The sequence below is a fragment of the Theropithecus gelada genome, chromosome 18 (assembly GCF_003255815.1).
Source record: "Theropithecus gelada isolate Dixy chromosome 18, Tgel_1.0, whole genome shotgun sequence".
In the NCBI taxonomy this organism is placed as follows: Eukaryota; Metazoa; Chordata; class Mammalia; order Primates; family Cercopithecidae; genus Theropithecus; species Theropithecus gelada.
Window position 1 is genome coordinate 15,342,344 of NC_037686.1, and position 23,194 is coordinate 15,365,537.

The 23,194-nt window shown below is 49.7% G+C and overlaps 1 protein-coding gene across 5 annotated transcripts in view; it reads left to right on the forward strand.

Annotated features, from left to right (window-relative positions):
• The window catches only part of CABLES1 (Cdk5 and Abl enzyme substrate 1), a 125,160-nt gene that overhangs the window by 94,842 nt on the left and 7,124 nt on the right, over nucleotides 1-23,194 (forward strand). For all 5 annotated transcript variants that reach the window (XM_025365236.1, XM_025365233.1, XM_025365234.1 and 2 more), the window contains 3 exons: nucleotides 7,235-7,331; nucleotides 8,508-8,664; nucleotides 9,752-9,855. In XM_025365236.1, coding sequence (XP_025221021.1) covers nucleotides 7,235-7,331; nucleotides 8,508-8,664; nucleotides 9,752-9,855 — 358 coding nt within the window. The remainder of the gene's footprint in view (nucleotides 1-7,234; nucleotides 7,332-8,507; nucleotides 8,665-9,751; nucleotides 9,856-23,194) is intronic.

Genomic DNA, 23,194 nt, shown 5'->3' on the forward strand with positions numbered 1-23,194 from the left:
CACAAAGACAGATTCTGGAATGATCTCATGGATGACTCATGGCATTATCTGGCTGTTTATAGGAGCTGCCTTTAGACAAAGATTGGGCTATAAGCTACGTTAAGACCCCTTCCTTTTCTGCCAGTTGCCCTTGCAGGGGATGGCTTATTGATGGAGTCCTGAGTGGGAGTAGGAAGGGACTTCTAGACTAAAAGCTGCTTTTGACTTGACTTTTGTCCATCAACTGTGGACCCTGTTCCATTGTCTCTGAACTGTGGAGGCACCTTCTGCTGGATGCCAGCAAGCAGGCCTGGTCCAAGATGGCAGCTGCACTGTATCGGAACGGGTAACAAACGGGACTCTTAAGCTAAGAGGAAGACTTGTGTTGTTGACTTCCGGGGCATGTGTAATCTCTTAATTAAAATTTAGCTCACAAGTGGTATTTCCTTTCCTAATCCAGCTTTCAGGCTTTGCTTTAGGTGCAGGAAATCTCTAACTCTTTATTCGTTTTGAAGGGTCTGGAAATCCTGTTAATATTTAATTGACTTTTAAATTATTGACACATCAAAGTGTTCAACCTATTGTTGTCCTTTGAAGAGCTAGCGCCTAGTGGAGCTCCTGGCAGGTGTTCCAAGGTCTTGGGCTCAGAACACCATTAGAGAAAGGATGGTGGAGAGACGTCAGAACTACTCCATCTTGGAAGCAGAAAGCCTTGGAACCTAGTTAATTGGATCACACTTTTTCCGTCTAGTTCCCGGGTGTTAGATATTTAAGTCTTACGTCTTTTTTTAAAGAGTAATATTAGTTCATTGATCATGCTCCCTGAGGAAAGGGCCATAGCTTGAACTTCTTGTTATCTAATAGGGAATCTTGTTTTCCCATCAGAATCTATTCCATGCATTATGGCTCAGTGAGCAGCTGGCTGGGCCTCTGCCAGGGAGCCACAGAAGAGGAAAGTAAAAATCATTTTGCCTTTTACAAAAGATGAAGTCCAGAGTTGGCCGTTTTATGATTAATAATGACCTAGGTGTTCCCCTTTCGCCCCAGGATATCTAGATTAGCCACCTGCTTTGATCAGATGACTCCACAGCTGTGCATGTGTGCTTCGTGCTGAAGAAGCCAGAACTAAACAGAGGTCCAGGGGTTTCTAATAGTGAAATTACAGGCATTCAAGGAGAGCTGCGTTAAATTAATTTTGGTGCCATCCTATGAAGGATGAGTTTACACTCCCAAAATGAACCAACCTGTTTTTCTGCTCATTGCTTAAGGGTATAACTGCTGCTTGGCTGTGTCCCCAAATGCGCTTTCATCTCCTGTTTTCATCCCCGCCCCCCATCTTCTGAGTCCCTCCCTTGTACCCCCTCCAGTCACTCCCACTCACCTACCCCCATGGGCCAGTTTTAAATGTCAGCCTTTGTTTAAAAAAAAAAAAAAACAACATATATATCTTTCTGCTGGATGTTCAGTGTGTTTGTTGCCTACAGCCTCTGCAGAAGTTCACAAACTTGCAGAGAATGTGAAGCAGCTCCTCTAGGGACACGTGCCTAAGTTGCAGCGCTACCCAGGACTGTGGAGAGAAGGAATCAACAACCTTGCATCGTCCACAGTTCCTTGCCAGTAGTTCAGTTAGGGTGTCTGTAGAAATGAGATCATTTCCTATAACCTGACTAACGGTGTTCACCTCTGAGTAAAAGCTGTAGCATTTAAACCTAATACACACAATTTCAGACAATATTCATGTGTAGTATTTGAACTTACCTCTATGCCATTTTTAAAAGGAAGTGGAATATAAGTAAATTAGTAGGGCCAGGTGCGGTGGCTCATGCCTGCAACCCCAGCACTTTAGGATGCTGAGGAGGGCGGATCAACTGAGTTCAGGGGTTCAAGACCAGCCTGCACAATGTGGTGAAACCCCGTCTCTACTAAAAACACAAAAAATTAGCCAGGCGTGATGGCGGGCGCCTGCAATCCCAGCTACTTGGGAGACTGAGGCAGGAGAATCACTTGAACCTGGGAGGCGGAGGTTGCAGTGAGCCGAGATCATGACACTGCACTCCAGCCTGGGCAACAAGAGTAAAACTCCATCTCAAAAATAAAAATTATTAAAAAATAAATTAGTATTTGAACGCTAGATGTGTCTGGGAAAAAAATCTTCTGGCTTTTCCAAAGAAAGTGAAAACTTCAACTTCAGTTTGCTTTTAATTACTTTCAGCTGCAGTTCCACATGCCCTAGCTCTGTTTCCTGGTGCTGGAGGGTTAATGCTGGCATTTTAGCCAAATAGATATTTCTATTTTTATATACCATTTTAATGAGAATTCAGAACAATGATCTTAGAAAATACCAAGATTTCGTCACACTCCACTGGGACTTCAGCTTCACTCTTTTTCACTGGAGTTTTTAAAATATTCTTTTTGGGCGAATCTACACCATTCAGAGTTCCTTTCTGCATGCACCTCCAACTGTCTAGGCTTCCGAAAGAGAGGGACAGCAAAGACCATGGGTTTCACCTGCTTTTCTTTTTCTTTTTCTTTTTTTTTTTTTTTTTTTTTTTGAGACGGAGTCTCGCTCTGTCGCCCAGGCTGGAGTGCAGTGGCCGGATCTCAGCTCACTGCAAGCTCCGCCTCCTGAGTTTACGCCATTCTCCTGCCTCGGCCTCCCGAGTAGCTGGGACTACAGGCGCCCGCCACCTCGCCCGGCTAGTTTTTTGTATTTTTTAGTAGAGACGGGGTTCCACCGTGTCAGCCAGGACTCGCCTGCTTTTCACTCACACATAAAGACTGAGCAGTTGCCTGAGCTCTTACACTCTGTGGCACAATGTGAAACTGCTGTTTATGGGGGTCAGAGATGATCAAAGAACAGCAATTTCGTGTTTCACGTTAATATCAGAAATATTCCAGCAACATTGATCAGAGCCCTAAACTAGTAAGAGGGAACCCAGAAAAGTTTGTCAGCCTCTTTGTGAAAGATCTATTTTTTAGATCCCAAGAGTCTTAACATATACAAATTCAAAAGCTATGAGAAGAAACCGACATTATTAGAAGTGGCTTAGATGAGATCTGTTTTGCTTGCTGTGGACACTGACTATGTCCACGTCTGTACACGTGCACTCTTAATTCAAGCCCACCAAAATGGTAGCCCTGAAGTTAGCGATAACCTCTCCCTGAATCTGAGGGAGGAAAAGCGTGGAAAAGTTGCCCTCTGCCATCACGAAGCTGTCAATGTTCTGGAGCTGTGATGATATTTATTACTGTATCAGTGAAGTTTTGAAGTGTGAGTAGCTCTGGCGTATAAGAAATACCTCATTTCTTCTTTTTAAATCTACTTAATATGAACTATAAACCCCCCTTCGACAAGGCTGAGGGGAAATTGAGACTCACTTTTCACTGGGCACCCCTCCCTCCCCGTCTCCAGTATTGTGCAAAGAGGGACCTGGAACCTACTGTAATGCCTAGGATTGGGGGAACACACACTGGTTATTGTTCCTTTGGTTGCCCTAGCACTGCCAAAACTCTGTCACACCCGCCCCGTGACCCCTCCAGGCAAAAAGATCTGCTGCTCTGTGCCAGCTGTGAGTGACGAATCTTTATCATGGCGGGGAGCCTGTTCTTGGGGTGCTGATGGTGTAGGGCGTGGGCCCCCTTTGATTGTGGACCCCATGGTCATTTCCCTCCCAACTTAGGTGAATCCTGCACTGCTGCTCCATCTGCAGGGGCCTGTAATGTAAACATCCCCAGAGGCAATAGGCAGAAAATAGGCCACTCTTGGAAAGAAAACTGAGAGACCAAATCCAAGTCACTAAATATCTATGACTATATTATCTTGCCATAGGAACTTGTAAGAGTAGCAAAAGTCCTGCCAAAGAAGCACTGGGTCTTCGTAGTCACTAGCCACATGTGGCCATTTACATTTAAATTAATTAAAATTAAAATTAAAAATTCAGTTTCTCAGTCAACTGGTCACGTTTCAAGCAGTTAGTTGCCACACGTAACCATCGTGTGGGACAAGGTAGATAAGGACCATCTCCGTCATCACAGGCGGTTCTGTTGCATGGCACTGGTCTGTAACGAGCCTCACGTGTCTCCAGTAGCAGTTAAGGGTGGCCCCACTATTCTTGCTTCTTTTCTTGCTTGGCTTGGCCTTAGCAATTTAGAAAGCAGAATGACGTAAGTGGAAAGCCAGGGGGAAGTGGTGACTACAGTGAGTCACGTTGTTTCTCAAGGGACCAGTTCTGTGGGTAGGGTTGGTGGAGCCTTGCCCATCTCACGTGTGGTCCCAAGTGTCGCTGAGACGCTTGGACAATCCACTGGGTCTAAGAATCCCTGTTTCTTTAAATGGGTTTGGGTTTTATCTCATGGAATGGAATCTTGGACTTGAGCACATGACTCTATTTTTTTGGTAGTGCTTCATTTCCTTTGGTGGAAGTGCCAAGAAGGGGAGTGTGGAAGAGGCACGACTGGTTTGGTTCTGCTAACTGTGATGTGTGATGTGCACATTTGGTGGCAGGCAGACAGTTGGCCAGGACAAGGCTGCCCCAGGGAAGGAGTGAGCCTGTGAGCAAATTGAAGACAGATGAAAAGGGGCACAGTGGAAAATCATACAGTTTCCTGCCATCTGTATGTACCAGTACCAGCGAGACAGCAAAGAGCCACACCAGTTCAGCTCAGTAAATAGGTCGTTACATATCAGACATTGTATAGACAGGATATGAAAATGGACTGAGACTCTGCCCCTGCCTGCAGCCAGCTCTCCATCTGAGAACCCTCTCAGTATAGGCTTATTGGAATTCTCCTTATTTCCCTTGGCCTACTCACTCCAAAAAGATACTCCCTACTTCTCTATTAATTTCAGTCCTAAGTAACATTCTCCATCTGGCAAAATGGAAACAAGGAAGGAGAAAATGATCTGGGAGTTGGCAATTTGGAGACCATGCTCGCTGGGTTTGGCTTTGGAAAAGTAGGAAGGCCGTGGAACTGAGCTGCTGGTCCTTGAATGAAAAGGAAGACACTGCTATTTTTGTCCTGCTCTGCATGTGGTCAGCCCCCTCCCTCCCTGCCCACCACAGGTATTTTTGCCTTATTGCCTTGTTCACGTTTTTGCTTTGTAGGCGCTTCCCTATGCCAGTGCCCCGATGCATTCATCATCTCCATCCGTAATTGCTTTAAGAAGCCTTTTAAGAATTGCCCTGGGTTGCCTGCGTAGCAGGTGCAGCAGTAGGGCAGACGGTCTTGTGGGTGTGAACAGAGTAGGTTGTTGGCTTTCGTCTGCATGACTTTAGTGTCGATTCTGAATGGGACTCCAGAGATGTTTTGAGGGTGGCACTACCATGGCCTCCCAGGAAGCCTGCTGTGGAAATGCAGCACTTACTGGGCACAGAAGGTCATGGGCATTTCTGTTAATCAGACTCCACATTACAGGTAGGGTAAGGGAGCCGGCTCATTCATGTAATGCCCAGAGACTAGGATGATGGCTTAACAGAGTCAGAGCATCCCTGCTTTTTTTCTACATTTGAGGATAGTTTTTTTTCCCTTCTCTTCTCGGCACTCGCTTGGCTCCCTCCTCTCTTCTTACCTGATGACTTTGTCTTTGGCTGGGAGCAATTTGCCCCTGCCTTATATTCATTCTTGCATAGGTTGTAGGAGATCAGCCCCTGAATATGGTCCCTCCATCCAGGCCACACAGCAAGTATGCTGTGGGTCTGAGGTGGCTTTCACTAACAGGCACTGGGTGTCAGAGAGAACACGAAGACCTGGTCATTCTCAAACATGGCTGCAGTTTAGAATCGCCTGGGGAGTGTTTAGGACTCCCGATGTCCAGGTCACACCCCATGCCAACTGTCTGGGGGTGGGAGCCAGATAACAGTTTGTCAGAGATCCCCAGGCGATTCTAATATGTGGCAAATTTTAAAAATTACTGTAGGGGAAGGGTGTGGTCCTTTGGGATGTGAGCAGTTACACCTGAGCATAGTCACAGCGAGTCCGTCTGGCATCTCCACGGCAGTGTGATGTACTAGAAATGACACTGGATGAACTCTCCAGCCCGCCATCCCAGTGACCTTGGCAATCTCACAAGGGCTTCAGTTTCCTCCTCTGTAAATTGGATCAAAATAGTAGTACCTTTCTCATAGCGTCTTCTTAAAGAACCAAAGAAATGATGTGTGCGTCTTAGGAAATAGTAAAGTACTAAATAAATGCTTGTTTGGCCAGGCATGATAGCTCACACCTCTAATCACAGCACTTTAGAGGCCAAGACCGGAGGATGGCGCATGTCCAAGAGTTTGAGGCTACAGTGAGCCATGATCACACCACTGTACTCCATCCTGAGCAACAGAGCAAGACTTCATCCCCGAATGAATGAATGAATGAATGAATACTTGTTATTACTAGAGATTATTCTTTTATTAAAAGATACTCATTTTCTAGGTGGTCTGGCAAGGTAGTAGAGGTGACTACTGTGGCATTAATTCTTTCATCACCAACAATACACCCAGTAGGTGTTTATGATAAGAATTCGTTTCTCCTAAGAAAGGGGAGCAGCAAGGAGAGGTGGTCTCACACAACATTAGAAAGAACCCAGGCCGGGTGCTGTGGCTCACGCCTGTAATCCCAGCACTTTGGGAGGCCGAGGTGGGTGGATCACCTGAGGTCAGGAGTTTGAGACCATCCTGGCCAACATAGTGAAACCCCTGTCTCTACTAAAAATACAAAAAAGTAGCCGGGCATGGTGGTGTGCGCCTGTAATCCCAGCTACTCAAAAGGCTGAGGCAGAAGAATCGCTTGAACCCGGGAGGCAGAAGTTGCAGTGAGCCGAGATCGTGCCATTGCACTCCAGCCTGGGCAACAAGAGTGAAATTCCGTCTCAAAACAAAACAAACAAACAAAAAACAGAAAGAAAGAAAGAAGCCAGCAGCTAGATTCCAGCAAACTGTGGTCCCACGATGCCCAGGGAATGCTCTCTGGCCTCATGTTCACTGGCCGTCTCTAGGAACATAAGGGGCCTCGTGGAAGAGGGAGGGATGTCTGTAAACCATCAGCTTCATCTTCAGGCTTTCTGTTCAGTTGGATTTCATTTACGTCAAAGCGGTTGCAACAAGGCGCCACTGGCAAGCCCCCGAGGAGGAAAAAAGGGCTGTCCCATCACCAGGGCTCACCTGGTCATTTTCATCGGTGTGACCGTGTTGTCTCATGCAGTAAGCATCCTCATGGCTCTTTGGGGTGCACACAAAAGCATTTTTTTCCCTCTGGCTTGTCCTCCCAGGGACTTGAAGTTGGACGGAGGAAGACAATCAGCTGGCGCAGTGAGTTTGAAAGAGATCATTGGTCTGGAAGGTGTGGAGCTGGGTGCTGACGGGAAGGTAAGGCTGCCAGGCTGCCGGTCACCGAGTTGTGCTGAAGGCACAGGGGTCAGGAAGCAGAGGACGGGGACAGCCCACAAGCCTCTCTCAAGGTGAAGGACTCAAGGTCTGGGGCAGATTCCCAGGCATGGGATGCCAGCCTGCCCGGCTCCCCTAGTGTGCAGCCGGTGACGGAGTAGCAGCACGGCAGGAGTTCCCACAGCACGTGTATTATTTCTCTGCCAGCGCTGTTTACAACTGAACGTGCAGTTATGAGTACCTCACACACAGGCATGTTCGGGGTGGAATGACGAGTGGATTGAGCATCTATGAACTGGTGGTGTCAGCAAGCAGTATTCAGGCCACTAGAAAGTGTCATAGCTTCCCATGAGTCCCTCAGTCTTACACTGTGACCACGGGGCAGCAGGGCGGTCACATTCCTCTTCCATCCATAGGCAACAAGCCGTGGGGTTGAAGTCTCAGGAGTGAAAGGCTGAAGATGACCCTCCCCTTTGTGCAGGGTCCAGACAGTCCTCATCAACCCTTCCAAAATCCGTGTATGGCAATGATACAAGTGTTCCTTGGGGAATGTGTCCCGGGGTAGTCTGTTTGCTGATGAGGCTGCTGGGAGCTCAAGGTGTAGATGGGGTGCATGCAAGATGCTTGCCTGGGCAGGTGAAAAGCAATGCATTTGCTCTCTTCACCCCTAACGAGGAAGTGTCGCCATAGGAGCCAGGGAGAATGGGATAGAATGGAGGGTCATATGCGGCGTCTGCCAGAGGAGCAGGGTGGGAGGCCACAGCCCCCACCAGGGACTCGGGGCCTGAAGTGTTGTGGGATTCTGCACTTGATGGATTATAAAAAGCAATGCAGTGTGTGCCTCGTGGATTACACAACACCCCAGCAGGTTCTGAGATAGTACCTTATTGTCAAATACATTCATGTTTCTTCCATGTGATAGGAGTAGTCAGACCCGGTGGGTAAGTTAAAACTATGTGTAGCCTTAAGTCGTTCAGGTTGGGTGTTGGCACCAATGAGTACCAAAACAAATGTCATTTTTCAGATCTCATTGGATTTCAGAATTGCAAAGAGGAGAAAGTGGACCTGAACGTGGGGTGACAACTGTAGCTTGATCAGAATGCAGAGCAAGCAATGCCTTGGAATAATCACTGGCCTGTTTTTGTCTTCACTTTTTAGACTGTTTCCTATACCCAATTTCTGTTACCCACAAATGCCTTTGGAGCCCGGAGAAATACCATAGACTCCACTTCCTCTTTCTCCCAGTTCCGTAACTTGAGCCACCGCAGCCTCTCCATAGGCCGGGCAAGCGGCACCCAGGGGAGCCTCGACACAGGTAACCTTGGCCTGGCTGGGTGTGGTAGCTCGTGGTGGGAGGTGTCTCTGTTTACATGGGGATTGGGTCTCCCTGTGATGCAGACTGGAAGACGGGGGCCTACAGGTGACGTGACTTTTAGGAAAGCCTGATCTCAGGCCATGCAGGCCCACAGTGAAGCCACAGGTGATTTCTCTCTAATCAGATGCCCCAGTCATTGACAGCCTGAACTTCCACGTGGAGAGACGCCAAGGCCATGCACACCATGCAGAGATGGCTGCGTCTCCCAGCTTCCTTGACCACTCAGCTCCTCCCAACAATGACCTGGTTCTGTCCTATATTCTCATGGTGCTCAATTCGGACTTTTAAAACAAAAAATCTGGGCTCTGAAGTGCAGGTTCAGGTGTCAGAGTTTCCTTTGTGCCGGTCCTAGTGGGTGAGCCGACTTGGCGGCTGAAGGAAGATCTGCACACTTCTAGCTTTGCTGGTCAAACCTTTGTAAGAACTGGCACATGGAGAAGATGCTTCAGGAAGCAGTGCTGTTTCTACTCTCAGGGAAATTCCAGGTGAATGTGAAGTTCCCTAGGTCTGCCCAAGTGCTGAGTTCTGAAGCCCTGTCCTGGTGTTCCGGCCACTTCTGATCGTTCACAGCTGTGCCTTGGTGGCCACTCTGATTTGTATTCATACAGACACAGTAGCCTGCCTGGGAGTATTCACACCAAATCGTGCTGCACAGGCGTCTCCGAATTTGATCTGCAAGTTTCCAAAATGCACCTCTTCGGGGCCACACTCTGAGAGTGTCCTCTGCCTCTTGCACACTGTGTAAAGGTTTTTGCTCTCCTGGCTCAGGGAGATTAATACATAGTTTTCTAAAATGGAAAAAAATGTCAGTTTGTTTAGAATTTGGTGAACCCTTTGGAGAGGAGAATCCACTTAACTGGCACGCGGAGATGTCTAATAAAAGTCAGTGAGTGCGGTGACGTTGAGCTAAGTGCCCTAAAGCCAGCCTTTCTTCAGTGCAGCTATACTTGGCATTCTCCTGGCTGTCTCTGCTGGGGAGGGTCCGGAGCCGCTAATGATCATTTTGCATTTTGCATGTGATCTTCAGGTAGTGACCTGGGAGACTTCATGGACTATGACCCAAATCTCTTGGATGACCCCCAGTGGCCTTGTGGCAAGCACAAACGCGTTCTGATCTTCCCTTCCTACATGGTGAGTAGTGTGGCATGGAGGCTCGGTTTGCCACAGCCCCTCAGTTGCCCCAGCGTGGGTTGGAGGTGACTGGGGGCTTGTTCAAAGACTGTTCTGCCTGGGGGACCTTCCTGAGGAGCTCCCCGGTGTGGGTGCCCACGGCAGGACCAGTATTGCCTGCTGTCCAGAATCCTGCCGGCCACCTGGCCTGCAAGCACCACTTTCAGGATGCTTGTAAAGGCTGGGCTGCCGGCGTCCACAGAGTCACCAGCCCAGGTTGGAGGACCCTCTCTTCCGAAGGGGGATGTCCGAGCTTCTACCTCCACAGACCCCAGTGGAGAGGACCAGGCCCATCCCTGGGAGTGCTGAGTTCAAGCACAGCTCTGTTTGGAGTTCCTTGGAGGCTGCAGGCCTTCATGTGCACGCTGGGCAAACATTTGGCCCCAGGCTGGGGATGACAGAATTCTCTCCTGGGAAAGTGAAAGTAGGACACTGTGGGTGTTACATGCAGAACCTTTCTCTGCTGTTTTTATTTCATGGACTCTTCCTGTTTTTCCTTGTGTGTCATTTTGGTTTCTGCTCTCGGCTGACCACTGTTTCCCACCACCAAGGGCTGCCATCTCCTCTGCAGACACCAGAGGGGCCTGGCGGGGCCCTGGGTGCTTTCTCTGGGCCACTTGCCCTGACTCTTGTGGCAAGCAGAGCCCCGCCTGCTATGGGAGGAGGGGGAGCTGCACTTTTTCAGAGGAGTCGACTGGCCAGGCCTGCCATGCGCAGCATCAGGTGGGAGCCGTCCACCCAGAACACCCCCACCGCCTCCCTGCCTTTTGCATGTTCTGGCCCATGAGCCGGGCCTGGCAGGGCGAGCACAACCAAGCGCTTCCTCCTCTGGTTCCCTCCCTCCCGTGCTCCCAGCCTGAGCTGTTCTCAGGAGTCCCAGCCTCAGGAGTGAACCAGGAGGTTTTTTTTCTCCTCTAGGCTTTTGTATCTGCAGTAGCCAGAGTGAAAAGCAATCCCCCGTACTCAAAGGGCACCCCCATCTTCATTCAGAACTTAGGGTTCTCCGCTGTTTGTCAGAGAAACACCAGGCAGAACTTGGGGCCTGGCCAGTTACTTTCAGCATTTATCCTCTTGTTCTTTGGCACATCGTTCAGTGGTCACTCTCATATGCCACATGGCGTCAGAATGCATTTAGTCATTGGAGAATGCATTCAAGTCAAAGGCATTTAGTTTAAAATTGTCCCTACTCCTCACCCTCCCTCACTCGTGCCCCAACTCCTAACACAGAAAGCAAAACCAGCGCCACGTGTAGTTACTTGTCTTCCACTCTATGACCTGTTTTTAAAAAAACAAGGCTTATTCATCTTTGGCAGAGGCTAGCACGTAATAAATGTTCAATAAATGGCCAGAATGATTGCCCTGATGTCAAGGGGGGAGCACCTTGTGTAAGAATAAGGATGCTTTATGTGGTTCACTGCCTTATTTATTAAAATTCACTTTATTTATTAAGCAACGTGGCCAGGAAACTGGCTCAGGGAGTCCAAATGAGGCTCTCCTAGTTGATAGACGGGAAATGGGGGATCAAGGGTAGAACTCCTGGCTCGGGGCTCATTTCACGTTCCCCAGCTGTCTCTGAATCCCACATTCCTCAGCAGTCAGCCCCAGAACTGCCGACCTCGGGGTTGGACATGAAGATCATTCTTTCGGCCAACAGTGTAGCCGATTTCTAGGTAACCAAGAGAATAGGAAGGTGCACTATTTCTGATCGATGTTGGCGGGAGCTCTCCTACCAGACAGGTTATGCCTGGTGATAATGCCGACCTCTCCTTTTATAGGCCTAGTGTCAGGCTGGTGCCAGATCTGATCTTTTTTATCTGATCTTTTTTTTCTTTAAATGATTTCATTGTGAGCCTTGAGGTTCCGGGCCACGGTATGTGTGTATGTGCATGTGCACGTACGCACATACAACTTTTCCTTCTTAGACTGTGCTAGAAGATTGCCAAGTCAGCATGTATGTCCTGCCCTCCTCATTTGATATTCCCAAGTGGATCATTTGTCATTTCACCGCATTGGCTCTGCAGTCAGTGCTCCCGGGAATACTCCACGCTCTAGAGAATGGAATTGCACATGGACTGCGTTTTCCTGGTCGGCTCCTGGAGACCTACGTGTTTCCTATTCTGGCCACAGATGTTGGTACTTTGATAAAATGTGGGAAATCCACGTTTCAGCATTCTCGTCTAAGTTCTTGACAGTATGTTGTATGTTACAAAGGGCCTCAAGCCAGCTGCCTGGAGACTTCTTTCCTAGAAGCCGACATGGGTTACAGGCTGTTTCTCATACATTTGCATTGAACTTGTAGGAATCCGAGTGGGGCAGTTGGGCAGGGGCGGGGGCTGGGGTGTTTGCTTTATTTTTGTGTGTTGGGGAATAGGTATAGAATTCGCCTGTTGAACAAGTATTGATTGAGGCCTTTTTATGAGCCAGGCTTCCTTACCCAGTAGAGAACTAACTAGCCACAACCCCTGTTCTTCTCCACCTTGCAGTGAGTGGGGATGTCAGAGAGTAGACAGTAAACAAGGAGACAGATCACCATGATCATGAGGAAGGAACCATCTTAGAAAAGCAGCAGGAGACTAGGCACGGTGGCTCATGCCTGTAATCCCACAACTTTGGGAGGCCAAGGCGGGTGGATCACCTGAGGTCAGGAGTTTAAGACCAGCCTGGCCCACGTGGTGAAACACCATCTCTACTAAAAATACAAAAATTAGCCAGGTATGGTGGTGGGCGCCTGTAGTCCTAGCTACTGGGGATGCTGAGGTGGGAGAATCGCTTGAACCAGGAGGCAGAGGCTGCAGTGAGCCGAGATTGTGCCGCTGCACTCCAGCCTGGGCAACAAAGCAAGACCCTGTCTCAAACAAAACAAAACAAAACAAAACAAACAAACGGCAGGAAATGATAGAAGGGTTGGAGGGTGGGCTCCAGGGGGTAGGCCTCAAGGAAGACTTCCCCTAGGAATGACATTGAAGCAAGCACTGAGGTCTAAGAGCAGGCGGCCCTGCCAGATTTTGGTGGGGAGAGCCCAGTAGAAAGACCCCAAGTATGAAGGGGGTTGGTTTTGCATAAAATAGATTTTTCTAACTGTAAAAGTCGTTGCCCTTCCCTCTACACACACACAGGCAGGAGGCAGAGCCCACAGATGATGATGCTGACAAACCCTCCCTCCCCACTGACTCGGCCCCAGGCACAGGGAGCTGCCGCTGAAACAGGCACTGGCTCCGAAGGCCCTGGCTCCTCTGGCTCCCTCTTTGAGGGCCTGGGGCACATTTGGCCACTAGGCTGGTATGGGGATCTCTGCCCAGACAGAGGGCAGATTCCCTCCTGGGTGGGAATGCTTGGTGATTGGGGAAGGGGCAGGCTTGCTGGTCACAGGCCAATGATGTGGAGCTGCTCACCTCCCTTAGTATCAGCCTCCGAGGCCCTGGAGTCCTGCTGCCTGTCCCGTCTTCCTTGGGCCCCCAGGGCAGTCCAATGTGGCCAGCCCAGCAGAGGCACCCACCTGAAATCCTGGGACTGTCCTCCACTGTTTTGGGATGTCCTGTGCCTGTGGAAATCAGGCTCTGAGATGCTCAAGTAGCCTCTGCTGAATCAAGCAGCTCTCAAAAGTGATGAGCTAATCCTCTCACCCATCAAATCCTGCTGCAACCGCTAAAAGGAGTAATTTACAGACAATCAAATGCACTTGTTTGTTTGAAGTGTGCATTTCCATGAATTTTGTAACCACCGCTCTGATCCAGATATAGAGTATTTCTGTCCCTGCAGAAAGTTCCCCTCCCCATCCCACTCTTCCCATCCCCTTCCTGCAGAGGCAATCACTGTTCTCACTTCTGTCACCATAGATCAGTTTCACCTATTCTGAAACTTCATGTGAATAGGATCATGGCATACACTTTTTTGGGGTCCATCTTCTTTCATACAACTTAACATGTGAGATTTCCCCATGTTATGTGTATCAGTAGATTTTTTAAAAAATTGCTGAGTGCAATGGATCACGCCTATAAATCCCAACACTTTGGGAGGCCGAGGTGGGTGAGGTGGGTGGATCACTTGAGGTCAAGAGTTTGAGACCAGCCTGGTTAACGTGGTGAAATCCCGTCTCTACTAGAAATACAAAAATTAGCTGGGCATAGTGGCAGGCACCTGTAATCCCAGCTACCCCGCAGGCTGAGACAGGAGAATCGCTTAAACCCGGGAGGTGGAGGTTGCAGTGAGCCGAGATCGCACTATTCACTCCAGCCTGGGCGACAAGCGAAACTACGTCTCAAAAAAATAAAAATAAAAAAGCTGAGTGGTATAGATGTAGTATAGTTTGTTTATCCCTTCTCCTGTTGATCGACATTTGTTCATGCAGCTTCCATGAATGTTCTTGTGCATGTCTTTCTGTGGAAATACTTTTTCATTTCCCTTGGGGTAAATACGTAGGAGCAGGATTTCTGAGTCCTAGTGTAGGTGCTGTTAGCCAGTCATGATGTAGCTGAATGTTTATCTCTGTGCGTGTGTGTCCTCAGTGTAATATAAAAAGGCCCCTCGTCGCCACAGTCAGGACATGTCTTAGAGTGGGAAGCTTCCAGAGGTAAAGCCTGTCATTTAGAGTGCAAGTGGCACCCTTTTCAAATTAGTCTTGCACCCATATCTGTATTTTTAAACTTTGATCCATGCAAGTCACTCCCACTGTTATCTACTGTAGAAGGGCAAACTTTGATCCATGCAAGTCACTCCCACTATTATCTACTGTAGAATCCCACTCTATCTACTGTAGAGATTTTGAATTTAAAAAGAATTCCAGGCCGGGCGTGGTGGCTCACACCTGTAATCCCTGCACTTTGGGAGGCCGAGGTGGGTGATCACCTGAGATCAGGAGTTCAAGAGCAGCCTGACCAACATGGTGAAGCCCCATCTTTACTAGAAGTACAAAAAACATTCGCCAGGTGTGGTGGCGGGCGCCTGTAATCCTGGCTACTCAGGAGGCTGAGGCAGGAGAATCGGTTGAGCCCAGGAGGCAGAAGTTGCAGTGAGCTGAGATTGCACCATTGCACTCTAGCCTGGGTGATAAGAACGAAACTCTCTCAAAAACGAAAATAAAAAAAATTCCTGGGGCAGGTGTGCAAAGCAAACTGCAGCTGGCCTGTTGGTTTGGTCTTCAAGTTTCTAGAAGGTGACCACAGAACAGGAGAGCATGTTGAGCCGCCTGGCTACATGCAGACTCTTGCTGGGCGATGGCGTGTCTTGGGGGAGGGCAGATGCTGCCAGCTCTCTGCACCACTTGGCATATAATTAAAGCTTCACTAGAGAGTGGTTATGTATCATTAGAACCTGGCAGCCCAGGTCGGTACTGGGTTTTTGTGTTTTCCCCCCTCTTTATGGGTGTGGAAAGCAATTAAGAGGAGAAAGTAAGCGGGAGAGCTGAGATAATGCCAACAAAATTCAGTTATCTGAATGCATTTCTGGATTCTTTTCCTCTCTAAGAAATCCCTCTTGCACCATGTTCACATCAAAAAGAAAACCAACTAACATTGTTTATGATACGCATACGCATGTGAACCTCGAGAGAAACCTCTTGGATTGATCTCCATGATAAAGTGTCTATTTTTTATTTACCGAATATTAAAATCTAAGTACTCGTAGAGAAAGCCCTCCCTCTACCCCCACATCTCCCCAGTGTTGGGGGAATGTATCTTAGAACTTTTTTCAGTACAGCATGAGATACTGAGCAGTGGGAAGTAATTGACTCAATGAAAGAAAGACTAATTCCATGAGGTGATTAGATTCTGCCCGTCCCCCGATAGAGATAGATATAAGTATATATTTATAAATATATAAAAATTATAATTTAATAACAGTCATGTTTATTATAATTTATATATATATATATATTTCCATTAGAAGTTACCTGGATGATTTAGGCACTTGTTACCTGTCTGCAGGTGGATTTGTTGGGAAGCTAATGCAAGACCCTTTCCAAGGCCCCAGGTTTCAAGATGCCTGAGGCTTACTCAGTTCTGGGGAGGGGCCCTCTTTAAGAAAATGCCACATCACATTAGAAGCACAGTAGCTCGGCTCTTCCCTATTGTGGCACTTCCCTGAGGCTTGAAGGGCGCCCTCAGGTGCGCAGGCCTGGGCAGTAGCTGAGGGGCATCCTGCCAGCTTTAGGTGTAAGTGTTCACATCAAGTGCCTGAAATGGCTGATGGTGCTGTATGGAGAAGGGAAGCTTGTTTTGGGTGTGGGTTTGGGTTTTTGTTTGTTCGTTGGTTGGTTGGTCTTTTTATTGTTGTTAACAGCACTATTAGAATTCCAACACCTTTTACAATTCATTTTTTTCTTGTAAAACTCATGGCTCCGTGGCTCACGCCTGTAATCCCAGCACTCTGGGAGGCGGAGGCAGGTGGATCACCTGAGGTCAGGAGTTCGAGACCAGCCTGGCCAACATGGCAAAACCCCATCTCTACTAAAAAATACAAAAATTAGCCAGGCGTGGTGGCAGGCGCCCGTAATCCCAGTTACTCAGGAGGCTGAGGCAGGAGAATCTCTTGAACCCGGGAGGCGGAGGCTGCAGTGAGCTGAGATCGTGCCACCGCATCCCAGCCTGGGCGATAAGAACAAGACTCCATCTCAAACAAAAAAACTAATACAAAAAAACAAGCAACAAACTGTCTCAAAAAAAACAAAACAAACTAATACAAAACAAAATATGAGTTTGACATTTCACTCAGGATATTGCAGCATCTGCTCTCTATGTATTTGACTCGGATTTTTGACAGTCGCTTTGTGATTTTGAACATGACGTTCCACGCAGCTTGGCTCATGCTGTACTGCCACTGTTTCAGCAGCTTGCGTTTAGAAGTGCATCCAAATACTCTCTGGGTGTGGGTGAACTCAGGGCCAGTCACCTGGTGTCATCTCAAGTGGATGGAGACACTACTCCAGGAGTCCTGTAGCACCAGAGAGTTGACAAGTATCTGACACTGCACATACTCTGCCACCCAGTGACTCCCCATGGCCGTGTAAACCTGAAGCAGAGGCAGCTTTTCTTCCTGTGTTCCTCTCCATGTGCAAACCCTTTCATTTCAGTGGGAGGGAGAGTCGATCCAGGATTCGGTATTTTGAATTCGATGGGTAGAAATAGCAACAAATGCAGCCCCAGGCTGCGTAGGCTACCCGTTTATTTCCATAGTTTCCTTGTGATTTACTGTCCTCTTAGGAAAAGGATTAAATGCCTAGAACAGCTGAAATGCCCATCTGTTGGTGGTTAGATAGATTTAGTCGAGGGCCGCTGTGCTGCTTAATTGCCTTAACAAGCACAGAACATCTGCTTTCCAGTGCCCAACTGAGCCTGAACGCCCGTGTACAAGTGTGGCCAAAGCAGAAGAGCCTAATTCCGCAGTGGCAGTTGACCCTGGAAGGAGCTGTGTGGATCATTGCCTTGTATCCCTCCTTCCTTTCACAGGCATGGCGTGGAACCAAGGCTTGCAGCGGCTGCATACCTGCCCCAGGTCTTGCTGCTAGCTCCTGGGGTGCAGGCAGCACTAGGGCTGGCATTAGGTCAGAGGAGAACAGTAGCAGAGTGTATGGCAAACTCACATCTGCTTAGAACTGCTCATAAGAGTTCCTGGGGAGACTTGGAAGACAGGAGACTAGGAAATGGAGACCGGAGCTTTATCAGGCCCTGGAGTGGAAGTACCTTTTCTGTTGTTTCGGTTGGAATCAGACCAGCAGCCTATCTGCTCTGAGGCCCTCACTGTTCTCCAGGATTGTTGTTGGGGCGTGTGTACCTCCCATCCTCCCCGTTATACCCCCGCCCACCTGAGGGGCCTTCACTTCACAGCATTGGTACAGTGGGCCAGGATGGGGCCCAAGTTCAGTTCCATGGAGGCCCCTTCGCTCTTCTCATGACAAGTCAAGACTTTGTTTTTATACAAAGCAAAGGATGGGCTAGGCGTGGTGCCTCACGCCTGTAACCCCAGCGCTTTGGGATGCTGAGGTGGGCGGATCACTTGAGGTCAGGAGTTCGAGACCAGCCTGGCTGGCCAACATGGCGAAATCCCATCTCTACAAAAACAATAGGCAGGTGTGGTGGCGTGCGCCTGTAGTCCCAGCTACTTGGGAGACTGAGGCACGAGAATTGCTTGAACCCGGGAGGCGGAAGTTGTAGTGAGTACCACTGTACTCCCTCCTGGGCAACGGTCACCGATCCTGTCTCAAAAGCAAAATATGTATCAGTGTTTCTGCAGTCGATATGGGAGACTTTTCATCTAGGTAACTAAGTTGTAGTGTTCTATCTTCCTGTTATCTCAGAAAGAATTTGTCCACTCCCACTCTAGGCCTTCCAGACTGTCTCCAGCAGGGCAGGCCAGGCAGGGCCTCCTTGTGAACTGCGTCTCGGACATCTGTGTTGTGGACAGTCCCTTCCATCTGACCTTCCCCTTTCCCTGTACACAGCTGTGCACATAGCTTCCCTGCAGTCAGGCATTCAAGTGCTCCGCAGTGCATTCAAGTGACCTGTCACTCCATGAACGGAATGAGCACCCTTGCAAAAACACAACTGCCTGCTGCAGGGTTGGAGCCCCTCTCCATCACACAGCCCGGGCCTGCCGCAGGCCACAAGGAGCCCTTCGTCTGGTGAATCCCATGGCCTGGAATTCGGTGGCATTGAAAACAGCGGTCACGGCCGGGCGTGGTGGCTCATACCTGTAATCCTAGCACTTTGGGAGGCCGAGGAGGGAGGATCAAAAGGTCAGGAGATGGAGACCATCCTGGCCAACGTAGTGAAACCCCGTCCCTACTAAAAATACACAAATGAGCCGGTGTGGTGGTGCACACCTGTAGTCCGAGCTACTTGGAAGACTGAGGCAGGAGAATCTCTTGAACCTGGAGGCAGAGGTTGCAGTGAGCCAAGATCGCACCACTGCATTCCAACCTCGGTGACAGTGTGAGACTCTGTCTCAAAAAAAAAAAAAAAAACAGTTGTCACTCAGACTGTCCCAGGCCAAGAAGGAGTTGCTGCCTATTTAATTGGCACTTTTTGATTTACAGTAGCGTGCACTGACAAAACCCAGGCATTACAAGGTTTTTTATTTCACTTTTTTGAGACAGAGTCTCACTCTTGTCACCCAGGCTGGAGAGCAGTGGCACCATCTTGGCTCACTTCAACCTTCATCTCCCAGGTTCAAGTGAGTCTCCTGCGTCAGCTTCCCAAGTAGCTGAGACTATAGGCATGCACCACCATACCCAGCTAATTTTTGTATTTTTAGTAGAGACAGGGTTTTGCCATGTTGGCCAGGCTGGTCTTAAACTCCTGACCTCAAGTGATCCACCCGCCTCGGCCTCCTAACGTGCTGGGATTACAGGTGAGAGCCACCACACCCAGCTTGCAAGTTGTTATAATTCGTACAGTTCAATCCTGAATAAAGCATTGGCCTCACTTTTCATTTCTTCAGTCCCACACCAGAAAGAATGAGTGGCTGGGGGGCTGTGGTAATCCCACTTCTGTGGCTCAGTCTCCTAGTACCGCCTCTCCAGCTCACCCCCAGCACCGAAGAGAGGATGCTATCTCTCGGCATGGTTGGGAGGCCCGGCCTCTAAGGGCCACCATCAGGCTCCCTCAAGACGGGATGTGCCGGGGAATCATGACCTCGTATATCCCAGAGAGTGTTTCTCAGAGGGACCTGCAGCTGAGAGGACATCGAGGACTGTCATCCCCTCTGGAACCTGCCTGGAAGGGGGGTGGCCCTGGGCTCAGAGTGATCCGTCCAGTTTCCACACTCTGGACAGTGTGGGGCCGGTGCAGAGCCATGGCCTCAAGATGCAGCGTGTGTGCAGAACCCTCCGAGCCGGCCTCTGGCAGCCAGTGCCGCGTTGGGGGTTGTCTGGTCCACTGTGGCAGTTGTGTATCCTGTGCAGCTGAGCGGGAGCGGGACACGGAACAGCCCCACAGATCAGGCGCCTGCTGCTGTCAACATCAAGTGGGTGCTGGAGAAGCCAGGGGAGCAAACGGAGGCATGGAGCTCCTAACCAGTGTGCACTGGGCCGCCGGGCACCACGTGGCAGAGCTGGAGTTTGAACCCAGGGCTCTGGCTCTTGAGCCTGTGTTCTTCCCCACTGAGCCGCAGCTTAGAGAAGCAGGGACAAAAGCAAGACTGAAGACAGCGCAGCAGACAGGAGTCCGGGACAGAAGGCCGGGACGCTGAAGAGTCTGTCGCCTAGAAGATGACTAGAGAGCCTCGTCCTCCTGGCACTTCTACATATGCCCCACTTATGCGGGGCCAAGCACTGGGCTCACTGGGCCAAGGGTCTCGCAGCGTCTGCTCACAGGCCTTCCCTGCACACCCCCTGCCAGGGCCTAGCTTGGATTTTTCTCTGCCTCTCTGTCAGGAAACAGAGTCCCCAGCTCTGGACCCCAAGAGCTAGGACAAGGCTGCTTGTAAAAAAGAGTCTCTCCTGCAAGGCCCAGACCAGAGTGGGCCTGGCACTCTCTGCCGCCCTTGCCCCCTCGAGAACCACAGGCTGAGCTGAGCTGTTGGCTCTCACGGGTCCTCTAAAGCAGGGATGGGTCGGGAAGTGTGGCTCAGGGCTGGGGGCAGGACTCAGAGCTTCAGGGACTGGATATTGTCTTTGCCTTTATGGGGATCAGAAGCTCTTCCTCTGTTCCCCCTTCCCCGAGCCAGGTTCAGTTTCAGTAGTGGTAAATGCCATCAGCAAAGTACAGCGTGTGCACCCGGCGTGGTTCAGTTCTGAAGTGCAGCATCCACTCTAGTGAGTTTAAGAAGGAAGAGGAGCTGGCGCAGGGACACAGGTCTGCAGCCCGGACCACTCAGGAGGCAGAGGCAGGAGGATCACTTGGCCCAGGGTTTAGAGTCCCACCTAAAAAGATACCAAGACCCTATGTCTTTTTTTTTTTTTCCCCTTTTTTTCCTTTTTTTTTTAAAGGCTGGGCACAGTGGCTCATGCCTATAATCCCAGCACGTTGGGAGGCCAAGGTGGGTGGGTCACCTGAGGCCAGGAGTTCGAGACCAGCATGACCAACATGGTGAAACCCCATCTCTACTAAAAATACAGCTGGGTGTGTTGGCGCATGCCTGTAATCCTAGCTACTTGGGAGGCTGAGGCAGGAGAATCACTTGAACCCAGGAGGCAGGATTTGCAGTGATCCGAGATCACACCATTGCACTCCAGCTTGGGCAATGAGAGTGAAACTCTGTCTCAAAAAAAGGAAGAAAGGTATCTAATAAACACCTTACTTACTGGAATCATTGAGGAGGCGGACAGAATAACCTAAGTTGACGTTTCAGGAATGATCCCCAAGCCGCACTTCAGAACTGTGCCACGCAGGAGGCTGCTGCCGCCTGGGGCCCGGACTCTGGCTTTGGACTTGGGGAACTGGCACTGGCTGCTGGCTCCAGATCCATGCTGCCCTGCTGTGGTCCACACCTGCCACATGAGAACCCCGAAGCGTAGTGACAGGGCTTGAGGATTCCTGCCCTGGGCCTCTTGGCAGCATAAACAACAGAAGCACAGCCCTTGCTCGAGCCCTGCCTTCATGTACCGGAGCATCCAATAGGAGGAGCCAGAATTGTTTTTGGAATCCTAGCTGCAAAGGAGTCAGGGAAGCATAACCGTTAGCTTTCCAGCCTCCGTAGCACAGCAGGGCGTCCCAAGAGGAGGATGGATGTTCAGATCATAGAGTAGAAAGAAGGTGAGTCTGGGGGAGAGCAGCCTCAGCCCCGGGGATTTAGGAGGAGGAGCCTGCAGAAGTGGTATCCCAAGCTGAACCGGGAGTGGGCGATAGCCAGACGAGAGTCTGATTTGTAAGTCCCAGGTCTTTGGCGCATAGAAATCAGCTGGAAAACTTGTCATGGTGCAGATGCGAGGCCCTGCCCTCAGAGACTGACTCAGTGGGGCTGGAGCAGAGCCCAGACTTGCTGCTGTCTCTGCTTTGTGGTTCTGATGAGATTTGCCAGCATCTTTTACATACATTTTGTTCTCTTTGATCTTCAATATAAACCTGGGAAGCAGCCCCATGAGGTTGTCTCATCTCGTTTTGGAGAAGATAAGGGTAAGGCTCAGGGAGGTTGAGTGACTTTCTCCCTATTGCCTGACTTGCTGAAGGTGGACCTGCCCCACCACCCGCCAGCCCTTTCCACTGCCAGCTATCTTCTCAGTCATCCTGGTGAGAGCCCTTGGGTAGGGAGCTACTCTGTGCTGCTTATTCAGTACCATCAAGGAGAGAAAAGTAGGAAGGCAGTGCACGGGGCGCGAGCTGGGAAGCAGCTGCTCTGGGAGACCGGGGTCCCAGCGCCGGCCCTGCCTGCGGCTCACTCAGGTCTGGGGCGAGCCTTTTCACTTATCTGAGCCTCTGTTGGGAACAGAGGTGGGACACATTTGCATATTTGCACATTTAAGCTGTGAGATCTCTCTTGCAAGGGAAGTGTTGTGTATCTACAAATAAGACGGAGCAAAGCAGACTTGCTGTGGTTGCTGTGAGGAGAGATCCAGTCCCCCTCCCACAGGCACTTCAACAGAACCCAGCCTGAAAATCCGCATGATGGTTAAGCAGCAGGATATCCTTGCTGGCGCTCACGGGGCTCCAGGCCCCCAACAAAGGCAGATGACTTTACTTGAGCCTGCTCACATCATTGCAAACCTCATGACCTTCCTCTGTAGAGGAAGAGTGGGAGCGGCCTGTCTCTGGGAGTTCAGGGTGCCTGGATGGGGGGGTGAGGGGTTGAGAAGCTGGTGGAAGGTGCTGATTACTTGGGAAACAGGAGAGTTGGCTGATGGGCCCTCCCAGCTTGAGGCGAGCATGTTACATATGGCCCCCATTCTACTGCCTGTTTCCAAAATGAAATCTTACATCCCCTTCAACCCAGAGGAGACCATTCTTAAAAGTAGAAGGGAAATAAACCTGTCCTGGAGGGCTGCCACAGGGGCCCACTCTGCTGGACCTTGGCATTGAGAGCAGTGTCCAAATACTGTGGCTCTGAACAGGTCTGGTGGTATTGTTGGAGTTAATATTGCTGTGCTTTGCCTTTATTCACCGGAGAAGCAAAGAGAGGACCATCAAGATCACTTGAACTGGGATGTGCTGGCTGCTTGCCTGCTCCTTCCTACTAACTGACACCAAAGGCATTCCACATATCTGCGCTAAAATCCTGTGTCTTATAAATGGAGGTGTCCAGAGAAAGCCACCAACTTCCGTTAGAGCTGTTAAGGAAACCTTTGATGGGCTTTGGAGGCGTGAGTCATCCAGGGAATCGACCTTCACATCAAAATCTGTCGTTTCTTCTTTCCTGAGCTTTGGATGATTAA